A 12,325-nucleotide genomic window follows, 5' to 3' on the forward strand; every position below is an offset into this window, starting at 1 on the left:
GTCCAGCGCCAGACCCCAAGGGCCAGGACACCCCCCAGCCCCCTGGCCAAAGCCTGTCCAGCGCCAGACCCCAAGGGCCAGGACACCCCCCAGCCCCCTGGCCAAAGCTGTCTGGGGCCTGTCCTCTCACCGCCAGACCAGGCAGCCCCTCGAGGGTGGGCAGTGGGCAGCCAGAGACCCTGCCCTCTGGCTGGACCCTGTTTTCCCAGAGGTGTGGGGCAGGGCCTGGGGGAGGAGGCCTGCGCTGCAGTCCTGCTCTCCAGCCGGGGCTCCCCGCAGCCTCGGGCCCTCTTTCCCCTCTGATGAGGGACGGGCCTGCTTCTGGGGCTTCTCGTGACAACAGAGGGGACAGGAAGGTGTGGATTTACATGGCTGTCCCCACCTTGCTGCCAGGCACTGGGGCCGCTGAGGGGCTGCATGGGGCCTGGTGGAAAGAGTCCGGGCTTCCAGTTGGTGCTCTGCTGTCCAGCGGATGCTGAGAAAGCGTCGCGTGGCTGACCGTGGCCCGGGCTGGACGTTCCAGGTCTGGTCGCCTGTAGCCTGGTGCTCAGACACGGCTGCTGTCTGTCTTCTCTTTCTCTTTACTTTTCTTTCTCTCTTTCAACTTACTGTTAGCACCTTGCAGTGTGTGGAATCTTAGTTCCCCAACCAGGGATTGAGCAGTAGAAGTGCAGAGTCTTAACGCTGGACCACCAGGGAAGGCCCTTTTATTTAAAAAAAAATTTTTTTAAGACACCAATGTATTTATTTTTAAACATTTTAGTTGCTTGGCGTGTGGGATCTTGGTTCATTGACCAGGAATTGAACCCATGGCGCAGCATCGGAAGGCAAAGTCTCAACCACTGGGCCCTGGGGACATCCCCAGCTGTTATGTTTCTTACTGTGTAACAGATCCCTGAGAAGACTTACATGCGCACCCTCACAGCGCCCGCATCTCTGAGACCCCATCCCTGAGACCCCCATAGCTGCCTCTCTAGGGCCCGGGGAAGGCTTTGATGTGACCACTTAGGGTGATGTGGTCAAGCCCTCAGCCAAGGCCTGTCCTCGCCCGCCCCCAGCTGCCCCCAGCCGGCTCGGCCCTCGACAGAGGGGGACGTCCCAGCTCCTGCACACGCGAGGGCCTTGTGTGGAGCCGCATGTGGGAAGTGAGGGGATGCTGGGCATGGGGGGAGACAAGAGCACAGCCATCCGCCCGTGTCTTCAACGGAGCCAGGCGATGGCCTGGCCGCTGCCCAGGCTCGGCTGGGCCTGGCCGTCCCGCCGCCCGCTCTGCGGAAGGCGCAGCCTGTGCTGGGGGCACCACACCCTGTCACCTCAGGCGGGGGGCGCAGTCGGGCTTTGGGGCCTGCAGTGCCCCCAGCCTGGGGCCGCCAGGGTGGAGCTGGGTTTCTACCTGCGCTAAGCGGTCAGGAGCCCTGAGTCCAGTCGTGGGTGAGCAAGGCTGGCAGACCCGTCACAGGCCTCCTGAGCGTGACCCCACCCTGGTGCCCAAGTAGTCCCCTCGCCTGCGTCGTCCTGGGTTTCCGGAAGAGGCCCCGAGGAGGGCTGAGGGTGAATCTGGGCAGTTCCTGCTGCCTCTGGGGCCGACTTGAGGCAGCGAGACCGTGGTCCTCGCCTCAGAGCACCGCCCACTGCATCTTTTGCGCTCCTGGCAGCTGGGTGGCCGTGGATGCTCCCCACTCACATCAGAGTTCCCTCCCACCGCCCCCAGCTCCCTTCTGCTTGGCCCTGTTGGCATGCAGTCTGGGGGAGAAGGGGTACATGGAGAGCTACCTGGGGTCCTGGCCTGTTGGAAACCCTGCAGGGCCCTGGCGGAGTGCACTGGGGTGGGGTGAGGAGGAAAAACATGTCACAAGAGGATTTCACTCTGGATGAAGCCTGGAGGCCTGCATGGAGGAGGTGGCATGGAGAATTCTGTCCACTGAGTTCCTGAGTTCAACCTAAAACATGCAGACATTCGGGTACCAGGTCCCATATGGAGCCTTCAAAGCGGACATCAGACGTCCGCTGCCTGCGGAGCCCTTGCTCTATCAGGGGCAGCAATGGGCATAGGTGGCCAGTGGTCTGATGAGAACAGGGCAGGGGACACAGGGCCCAGCTGGGCATCAGAAGGCCCCCCGCCCCCCTCAGGGAAGCCCAGGCCTATGGGGCAGGGGGATGCCCCAGAAGGTGGCTTTGGAGTTCAGACTTCATTGGAGGATCTTTAGCTTGGAGGGCTGGTGGAATTTGCTTCCCCCCAGGATCACCCCCAGCTGCCAGGTGGACGTCAAGACTTAGGCAGGGAGGCCAGTGGGATGTGGGCTGCAGATTCTGGTGCAGTCCTGGTGGCCCGTCCCCTGGGGGTGGAGACCCCCAGGCAGAGGCGGCCTGGCCTCTCGGGAGGTGCTGTGCACACGGGAACAGCCAAGGGCCCAGCCAGAGTGCGAGGTGAGAGGCCCTGTGTCTCTGGGGTCCCCAGCCCAGGTCACGTTTAGAAAAAGTGTCGACTGAAAACCTGCAAGGCTGAGGACGGCCTCTGTCAAGAGGCAGGGATAAGTGTCTTCATCTCCTAGGAGCTCCTTGCGGGCAGGCTCTCTGGGATCTGTCTGATGGGATCTTACGCTCACGGGACCTTGGAGCGTGGGACTCCAAGAGAGGGGAAACTGGAGCTGCGGGAACAGTGGCCTCACCGCTCCCAGCTGCCCACTGGAGCCCGTGTGGCTAGGGGTCGCATCACCCGAGAGAGCCTCTGAAAGGAATGAGAGTCGGGCCACTGAACACGCCTCACAGGAGGTTCAGAGTCGGAGTGGCCTGTGGGAGCCCTCGTCCCAGGAGCCCTGGCTTGGATGCCACCCAGCACGTCATGGGGAGAGGGAGTGGAGAGCCGAGTCCCTCCCTGACGTGATGGGGTCTGGACAGTGGGGTGCTGAGCTGTGCGTGACCTTGCAAAGACACCGCTCTCTGCATCCTAGTCCCTGGAGCCTGGGACCTTACTCGGGTCTCTGCAGATGCACTGAGGCTGTGAGGGGGCGGGCTCTGAACGTACCTTGGGCTGTTTCACAGGGGCACCATGGACACGCACTTTACCACGTGCCTGATGCTGGCTTTTAAAGACTCACTGAAGATTTGCTGATAGTTCTCATCATCACAAGTGATTTATTCATTTAATTCAGTTCAGTTCAGTCGCTCAGTCGTGTCCGACTCTTTGCGACCCCATGGACTGCAGCATGCCAGGCCTCCCTGTCCGTCACCAACTCCTGGAGTTCACCCAAACTCATGTCCATTGAGTTGGTGATGCCGTCCAACCATCTCATCCTCTGTCGTCCCCTTCTCCTTCTGCCTTCAATTTTTCCGAACCTCAGGGTCTTTTCCAATGGGTCAGCTCTTCGCATCAGGTGGCCAAAGTATTGGAGCTTCAGCTTCAGCATCAGTCCCCCCAATGAATATTCAGGACTGATTTCCTTTAGAATGGACTGGTTGGATCTCCTTGCAGTCCAAGGGACTCTCAAGAGTTTTCTCCAGAAGCACAGTTCAAAAGCATCAATTCTTCAGCACTCAGCTTTCTTTATAGTCCAACTCTTACATCCATACACGACTACTGGAAAAACCATAGCCTTGACTAGACAGACCTTTGTTGGCAAAGTAATGTCTCTGCTTTTTAATATGCTGTCTAGGTTGGTCATAACTTTTCTTCCAAGGAGCAAGCGTCTTTTAATTTCATGGCTGCAGTCACCATCTGCATCATTTATTAGAACCCTTGATAAGTCACAGAGGCTAAATAATGGCCCCCAGAGATGGCAGACTCCCTGGAACTTGTGAACGTGACCTTAGGTATTTAGAAAAAGCATCTTTGCAGAGGTGATATGTTAAGGATCTCGAGGGGGAGAAGATTCTGGGGCAGGGAGGCCGCAATTCAGTGATAGGCGTCCTCAGAAGAAACCCACAGAAGGGGGTTTCAACATGGGGGGGTGCATGACGTTGGAGGCAGAGACTGGAAGGATGTGCCCTGAGCCCAGAAATCCCGGGGCCCCCGGAAGCAGTCCAGGGTCTCCATTCTGGCCCGGCCTGCCCACACAGCACCTCCCCGGCCCCTGTGGCTCAGCCTTGTGTGCAGCGCTCGCCCTGGAGGCCGTGGGGCGCTGAGTGCTGGCCTGGCCCCTGGAAACAGGGCCCTGCCCTGGGGAGGCTCGGCCTCTGCCCTGAAGCTGGGGCTGGCTGGGCCTTGCTGTCCCTGAGCCCGGGTCCCCTTGCTGGGTAGCATGGACTGGAGGGGCAGCCCAGGGTCTCCTTCTGGGGGTGGTGTAACACCTTCCGCATGGGGTCAGGGGGTGCACAGAGCCCAGCACCTGGGCCAAGGTGTGATTGGCGACGTGCCCAACCCTGCTCCACCCAGGGCAGTGCTGGGCACAGGCTGGACCCAGGCGGGGCGTGTCTTGGCATTCTGTTGGGCAGTGTTTCCCCAGCCCCACGGACAGTCCTGGTGGGACCTGAGGCCAGCCCCCCCCACCCCCGGAGGGGCTCAGTGCCACGGGGGCGTCCATGTCCAGGCACAGGCTCCCCAGCCCACCTTGTCCTGTTTGCTCAGGGATGTTTGGAATCTCCCAGGTGACTTGTGCAAAGAGGAGCCCCTCTGATACGGCCGGAGTTTGAACGTCAGCAGCTAATCTATTAAATCACACGCTCTGAGTTCGGCCTTGAGGTTCAAGCGGCGGGACAAGCCCTTTGTCTGTTATCGGCCCGAAGGTCCCAGCCGGGAGGGCGGGTCTTTGAACCTCACACAGCCTCATTTATAGCCTTAATCAAACACGGGCAGCAGTCCAGGGCTTGTGTATACATGTCATTTACTCAGTTTCCTTAAGAAAGCTGTGGTGAGATACGTGTAGCGTGAAACCTCCTCTCTGACAACATGTCAGTGTACCGCCCGGGCCGCGAAGTCCTGAGCTGTGCCGTGCAGCCACTAACTCACCCATCCTCAAAGCCTCCCCTTCCTGCAGCGACACGCTCTGTCCCCAGAGCCCCGCCTCCCCGCCCCGGCCCCCGCCAGCCTGCTTTCCGTCTCTGTGGGTCTGCCAGCTCCAGGGCCCTCGTGGAAGTCGAGTCGTACAGGACTTTCCCTTCCGTGACTGGCGTATTTCACCGAGCATGGTGCTCCCAACGCCCATCCCTTCACACAGAACGTTTTTTCTGGACCAAGACTTTTCCAACTGCGTGATTGTTATATATTGAACATGCTCCCCAGGTGGCGCAGTGGTAAAGAATCCACCTGCCAGGGCAGGAGACATGGGTTCAATTCCTGGGTCGGGAAGATCCCCTGGAGGAGGATATGGCAACCCGCTCCAGTCTGCTGGCCTGGGAAATTCCCTGGACAGAGGAGCCTGGCTACAGTCCATGGGGTCACAGAGAAATTGAGCGCACAGATAGGGTGCAGCTACCGCTCACTGACCAGCCCAGCGCTGTGTCTCAGCCTCCTGGACCTCGCTCAGAGCTCGCAGAGCCCGACGGCAGAGGTCTGTCTCTTCTGGTTCCAGGTGCTCCTTGAACACCCTCGCACGTGAAGCGTGTGCTTCTTATTCACGTTTTCGGCATCACTGGGGAGCTTCCAGGGTTGAAAGAGGTTTCCCTGTGGACCGGAGAGACGGTGCCCGTGGGCTTCCCTAAGGGTCCGGTCCACCCCATCCCGCCTGGGCTGAGCCCTCCAGGCGCAGGTGCCGCTGGGGGCTCAGCCCGTGGGCGTGGGGGTGGGGTCCTGCCGTCCGCCCCCTGCTGCTCCCTGGCGCGCCTCCTGCTGGACCAGCGCCCTGGCATGGCTCCCGCATTCCTCTGCATCCCCTGGGCACCTGCTGCCGCAGACGCTGAAATGATGTCTGATGTCCGATAAGGGCACGGACGTCCTCAGGCGGTTGCCGGTGGCCGTGCACCCAGGGTAGATCAGCCATCAGGGCATCAGCAGGCCATCGTCCTCGCCTTGGCCATGGCCGCCTCCCGCGGGCGTGCACACGCCCCCCTGGGAGGTCGGGTCAGGCAGTGCTGGGAGCTGAGGGGGCCTCTCCCCCGCCCAGCCCCGCTCCCACACCTGGGCAGAGAACAGGGCGGTTTTGTCCCTTCCCTGGGCCTTGCTCCCCCAGCTCTCAGAGGTCTGCGGCTGCCTGACTTTGGAGCCTTGGGACCCAAGCTGGGACGGAGGGGCAGACGGGGAGTGCCAGGCCCCCAGGTTGCTGCCAACACCCCAAGGGTAGGGACCCGACCTTGGCCTCGCTGAGGCTCCTGGGCCCACACACTCGGAGCGGACAAAGCACCCTTTGTGAGATGATTCTGAAACCAGCACAGCGTGCACAGGTATTCCAGGAGCTGTTTAGGCCTCAGAAGACAGCGTGACCGAGGCCGAGACACCGTGGAGGGTAGTGAGCCCTGAGCCCCAGAGGCCCAGCGGCCCCTGAGGAGGTGCTCCTGGGGGGCCCCTGCGCCCTGGCCCAGGGCCTCCGCCGAGGTTCTGGGCCACAGGGTGGGTGGGGTGGAGTTTCTGTGCGCCTCTGAGCAGGAGCCGAGGCTGAGGATGCCCACCTGATGCACCCTTCCTGCGGGCCTGTCCACAGGCAGAGCTTGGCAAGACTCTGTCCTCCCACCCCCCGGGCCTCTGTGCCTCGGCCTGGCGCGCGTTTCTAAACGAGCTCTTGCTACTCCATGTGCATCGCTGAGGTCGTCCCAACAGCAACAGTACGTGGTCAGTTGCCACCCTGGCAGCAAGAGTCAACAGGGACAGGCCTCACAGAAGAGGGACCGCCGCGTCACCCCCGCGGGCCACAGGGCCCACTGCGATGCCTCGAGGGGGCAGAGATGCTGCGTGGGTTCTGTCCACGTCCTCTGCCTCAGGAGGCAGGACCGGGAGAGAGTTCAGGACTTTTCACGCACGTCCCGGCGGCGGGGCTGGAGGTGGGGGACCTGGGGAACCGTGGACAGCAGGACCCGCAGACCTGGGTCCGGGCCCGCCCCTTCCCCACCGAGGGTCTCACTGCAGCCCTGGGGACAGTGGCACGAGGCACAGGGCGTGTGGCTCGGGGCTTCGGCCAGTGCGTCGGCACGGTGACTGTGGGCCAGCGGGGGTGTTGGTGTCCTGACCTTTGCACCCAAGTGTGACCATTCGAGGCAAGCAGGGCTTTGCAGGTGTGACTCGGTGAAGGGTCTGGGTGTGGGCGACTGTCCGGGTCGCCTGGAGCACGCTCAGAGTCACTGCAAATGTCCTTTGTGGGGAAGGGGAGGGTCAGATGGGAGGAGACCACGCTGTCACGCTCCCCAGGGCCTGGCCGCACCCCCTCCGTGGTTTGGCCTCTTGGGGTTCACCCTCAGGAAGCGTGGAGCTCGGGCCCCAGTTTCCTTGTCTGTAGCATCTCTCCACAGCCAACGAGGCCGTCATCTCACGGGGATGCGTGTTACTGTCTGTACAGTGAGGCTGGGCAGTGCGGGCGGTGGTGATGTCCTTCCCTGGGACGCTGTCTGTGGCTGGACAGGCTGTGCTGAAGCGTCTCCACGGGCAGGCAGGTTCAGGAGGAGAGGGCAAGGGGCAGAACACGGGTTCAGCCTCGGGCGGCCCCGGGGCTGACCCCTGAGTCCCTGCCTGCACGTCTGCTGCTGAGAGGAAGTGGTCACGGGCTGTGTGGATGGGGCAGCGGGCTGGAGAGTGGTCTGGGCCGGCTGCCTGCACCCCCGGGGGCCTGGGGGCGAGCCCTCGTGTCGAGCACACTGCACTGCTGTTGGGATGTCCACGGAGCCCTGCGACCGTCACCCTGTGTCCGGGACATTTGCCTCCCCAGAGGAGGCCCCTCGGGCTCCGTGGTCCCCAGGTGGCTCTCTGCCCCATGAATTTCCCCTCTGGATCCTTGGAGACCACGTGGGCAGTGCGTGGCTTCTTGGCCTGGGCCTCTGAGGCCCGTCTGCCCATAGCCTGGGTCAGAGCCCATCCCTTCCTGGCCGGGTGGTGACCTCCTGCGCTGGCTATGCTGCCACTGGTGCACGCCTGACAGTCGGGGCTGGCGGCCCTGGGAGCCCTCAGGCCCCGGGGCATGTGCCTGGGCCCTGGGCGGTGGGCGAGCCTGCCCCCGCCCCTTCCTGGGCCGTGTCTGAGCAGGCAGGGTGGACAGCCTGGCTGTGACACTGACTGGGTGTGCTCCTGTCCCGCAGCTTCCTCATCGTCCTGGTCTGCCTCATCTTCAGTGTACTGTCCACCATCGAGCAGTATGTCGCCCTGGCCACAGGGACCCTCTTCTGGATGGTACGTACCAGCGTGAGGGGCCCTGCGCTCTTGCCCCCGGGCAGGTGGGCTGCAGGGTGAAGCCCGCCGCTCCTGGCCTCTCCTACCCATGGGACCCTGTGCCGGACCCCCACAGCGGGCAGGCTCTGGGGGCTTGCCCTGACACTGGGGGCCTAGAGGTGGTGGGGACCCCGCCTTCCTGGGTCCCTACCTTGCCAGGATGTGACCACTGGGCTGAGAAGGCAGAAGAATGACGGGCCCCTGGGCCTGGTGGTCTGGGAGGGCTTCTGGGAGGAGTGGGCTGAGCTGGGAGGGAAGGAAAGACGAGAGGACATGGGCACCAGGCGCCGGGGGCGCGGTCTGCTCGGCCTGCACCGTGGCCCCGGTCTGGCTGGCACACAGATCTGCGGGCATCCCCGCCCCTGCCCCCAGCCTCGGCCCAGGGTGCCCCTGCCCTCACCAGCCGATGGCTGTGGGCCGGGGTCCCCAAGTCCTCGTGATGTGCCTCGAGATAACGCCTGTTGCGCTTTACGCAGTCGGCTGCCCTGTTCACGCGATGCTTCGGCATTCGTGCTCACGGAGTTTCCCCTTCTTAGGTTAGAGCTGTCTGGGTGGATCTTGTGGCTTTAAGTTGTCGGGGCTCGTTGGGCACATCCTGGTGGAGGGACGCAGTCCGCTCTCACCCTGTCCCTCTCGCCTCCACCCCAGCACCACTTACTCCAGAGTGTGTCTTTTACCCCAACGCTGCTGGAGACCCGGACGGCCAGGGCTCTGCTCTGCGGCCTCCTGTTCGGTCCACGACAACCCGCTTCACCGTGCAGTTAATGTCGGGGCCCCTCTTCTCTCTCAGGGGTCCCCTGGCGATTCTTGCTTGTCTCGTCTCCCCAGTGACCTTTAGATCAGCTAGTCGGCCTCCCAGAAAATGCCGTTGGTATTTGATGAGTGAATTTGGGGAGGCCAGCATCTGTCTCTCCGGCGTGGGGTCGTTCTGTCCACGGGCAGGGCGTGTCTGTTTATCAGAACGGTTCCATGGTTTGGGGATGTGGGTTTTAGACAGCTGTCATTGTTATTATCGATATGATAACGGTTGTTAGTTATCATCAGCAATGGAATCTCTTCCGTTATGTTTCCGGAGGTTTATTTGGTGACTAGGAAGGTGACTGCCCTAGTCGCCCGTGCGGCCTGTGACCCCCTCTGCTCCATTCCTGTTTGCGGCGGTTTGTCCTCTGACCCTCTGGAGTCGCTGCTGCCGGGTCTGGTCCGGTGCCTTGACTGGGTGTGGAGGCTGGCGTCTCTTGGTCGCTCGGGCTTTACGGGGCGGGGCGAGGGGGCCCTCCACATCTCCTGGGGGAACGCTGTGCATTCCCAGCTGGGGGCGGCCTGCGAGCCCCGGGAGAGGGCAGGACCTGCTGGGACAGTGGCCTCTCCTGTGTCGCTGTTCTGTGCAAGTCCGGGTCCTGACCTCCTCTCCTTACAAGGACACCAGTCCTATCCTAGGGACCTCATTTTACCGTAATCATCTCTTTAAAGACCCGTCTCCAAACGCAGCCGCATCTGAGATTCTTAGGTCAGGATCCCAGTGTAGGGATGTGGGGGGCTCATCGCTCAGCCCATGAGGCCCCTGAGTGACTGGGTCGGCTCCCCCTCTGCTGGAAGGTTCACTCCTGCGCTCTGAGAGGCCCCCACAGCATTGAGTCCCATCGGGGTAGGGGCCCCCGGGACCTGCCCCCCCAGCCTGGGCCCTGAAGCACCGGGGGGGCCTGGTTTGCAGGTTACTTGGCCCCACCCTCCTGTGGCTCAGGCAGGGCCCCCGGGGTGCCGCCCACGCGGGATTTTGGCTCCTGAATCACTGCTGATGCCAGCGCATCCCAGGCCTGGCTCTGGGGCTGGAAAGCAGACCATCAAGGGTGTGGGTCACCCCAGGACGGCTCCGGGGTCGGGGGCAGGCCCTGGCGGCCTCGGGCCTCGTCTGGTCCGGCCTCCCCTCTCCCTTTAACCTGTCTGGGAGCTCCCCCCTGACATTGCTGTTCACAGTCACACTGGGTTCCTTGGGGCTTCATGATGCGGGGAGGCCCAGAGCTGGGCGTGGTGGCAAAGGGGCCCCAGGCCCGTCCCCGCAGCCCCCAGGCCCGTCCCCGCAGCCCCCAGGCCCTTGCCGGCTTCCGCCTCCGGAGGAACTGACCACGCAGTCCGGGCGTCGCTGAGGTCCGCGCGCCTCCTGGTGGCCGTGCTCGGAACTGCGGTCTCCTCCCTCTCTGAGGCTACCTTCGTGGCTCAGTTGGTAAAGAATCTGCCTGCGATGCAGGAGACCAAGGTTCGATCCCTGAGTGGGGAAGATCCCCTGGAGGAGGGAAAAGCTACCCACTCCAGTATTCTTGCCTGGAGAATCACATGGACAGAGGAGCCTGGTAGGCCACACAGAGTCAGACACGACTGAGCAACTAAACCACCCCCGCTGAGGATCGGAGCTCAGCTGGAGCTGGGACCCTGGGGGTGTGTGCCAGCGAGCAGCCCCCCACCTCCCAGCAGAGGGCCCCTGCTTCGGGTGCATCTCCTGTTCCAGGCACCCCCATTCTCTCTGCCACACTCGTGCCCCCCGCACGAGGCACCCTCTCTACACCGCAGCTGTTGGCTTGGGGCTGGGAGTGGGGCGGTGGGAGGGGGGAGGTTTTCCAAAACCAAGCTCTGATCATTCTAGCAGCTCTGGTGGGCTTTCGGATCTGCTGGGCCTCTTGGGCCCCCAGTGCTGCGCACTCCCTGTCTCTGCCCCCCACCCCAGCTCCCTCTGCTCCCGTGCAGTTTGCTGACCCCTGACCCTGGGCCCTCCCGCTACCTCGGGGCCCTGGCACATGCTCCTGCGGGCTGCCTGACCCTTTGACCTGTCGCGAGACTGCCTTCCCGCCCGCCCAGTCAGGCTTCGACTCAGCAGTCACCGCTGGCGCCCCCCGCGACCACCACCTGCCGGGGCTCCCCCACTCAGTGCGCCCCACCCTCCCCCCGGTGGCTGGGCACGGGGGTCTGCAGGCTGAAGTGGGGAGCCCCAGGCTGTGTCTCCTTGCTCTGCTGCCCGCCCTCTACCAGGGCAGGGGCCCATGGGCAGCACCCACCACAGGCCCAGAACGGTGCTTCTGGTTTTGGACACTCTGCTTTGAGTCCAGGAGCCCAGAGGGGGCTCCGTGGGGTTCCCAGAGCTGCTGTGGGGTCCTGGGCCTCGGCTTCCCCATCTGTGGAACAAAGGCCTGGGGGAGGATGGCCTCAGATGCAACCTTTTGATGGCCTGTACTGAGTTCCCAAAGATTTCGTAACTCACTGGCCTGTGGAAACAGGTCCTTTGTGGTGGGTTTGAGCTGACCGTGTCCAGCCACTTTTGGAGTCATGGCCATGGGGCGGGCGGTGGGGTATCAGGGTCACTGGGAGGAATGCAGCCGCAGGGGCCCAGGCTCCAGCAAAGATATGAATTGTGATATGAATTATGTCAAGGGTTGGAGCAGGAAGGAGGCAAGAGGTGAAGTGGGACTGGGGGGTGGACAGGGTGTCTGCAGGGGTGCTGAGGGCTTCCTGGAAGAGGGGGAGCCCTGGGGGTGGGAGGAGGAGGTAGGTGGGTTGGGGGGCCTCCAGGGGCAGGCCAGGACCACCCCCTGCAGCTGGCAGTGGGCAAGACAGGCCCGGGGTCCCGGGGCTCTGGGTGGAGGCGGTGGCAGGGGGCTCCCTGGAGAGGCTGTGGTCTGCGGGCTGGGGACGGGTGTGACCCCAGGCAGGGCGTGACGGAGGGAGCAGGTGTGTGGGCAGGGGCCGCAGAGGCAGTGGTCGCAGGCCCCTGGGGTCGCCGCCCAGGCTGGGGCTTCAGGACGCCAGGTGGCGCTGTTGTCCGCGGCTCGAGGGCGCTGCTGGCCGCGACCCAGAGCTCCGAGCCAGACCACAGCCCGGAGCCCAGGAGGGGCCCGGGCTCGCACAGGGTTCCGAGAGCAGCTCGGTGCTTAAATGGTGGAAAAAAGTCCTTCGAAGCTGTGTTTTCCCACAGAGTCCATATGTCTTCCTTCCTCTTAATGTGCTGGTTTTTATGGGGCCGAAGAGCTGCTGTCTCAGCTCCGGGCGAGGGAG

The 12,325-nt window shown here is 63.0% G+C and overlaps 1 protein-coding gene across 1 annotated transcript in view; it reads left to right on the forward strand.

Moving 5' to 3' along the window:
* The first annotated feature begins 6,660 nt into the window (after positions 1–6,660).
* Positions 6,661–12,325, forward strand: part of KCNQ1 (potassium voltage-gated channel, KQT-like subfamily, member 1) — a 326,604-nt gene continuing 320,939 nt past the window's right edge. The window contains exons 1-3 of the mRNA XM_010837806.1: positions 6,661–6,693; positions 6,850–7,046; positions 8,155–8,245. Of these exons, the coding sequence (XP_010836108.1) occupies positions 6,661–6,693; positions 6,850–7,046; positions 8,155–8,245 (321 nt within the window). The remainder of the gene's footprint in view (positions 6,694–6,849; positions 7,047–8,154; positions 8,246–12,325) is intronic.

This window comes from Bison bison, unplaced genomic scaffold (assembly GCF_000754665.1).
Source record: "Bison bison bison isolate TAMUID 2011002044 unplaced genomic scaffold, Bison_UMD1.0 scf7180017864080, whole genome shotgun sequence".
NCBI lineage: Eukaryota > Metazoa > Chordata > Mammalia > Artiodactyla > Bovidae > Bison > Bison bison.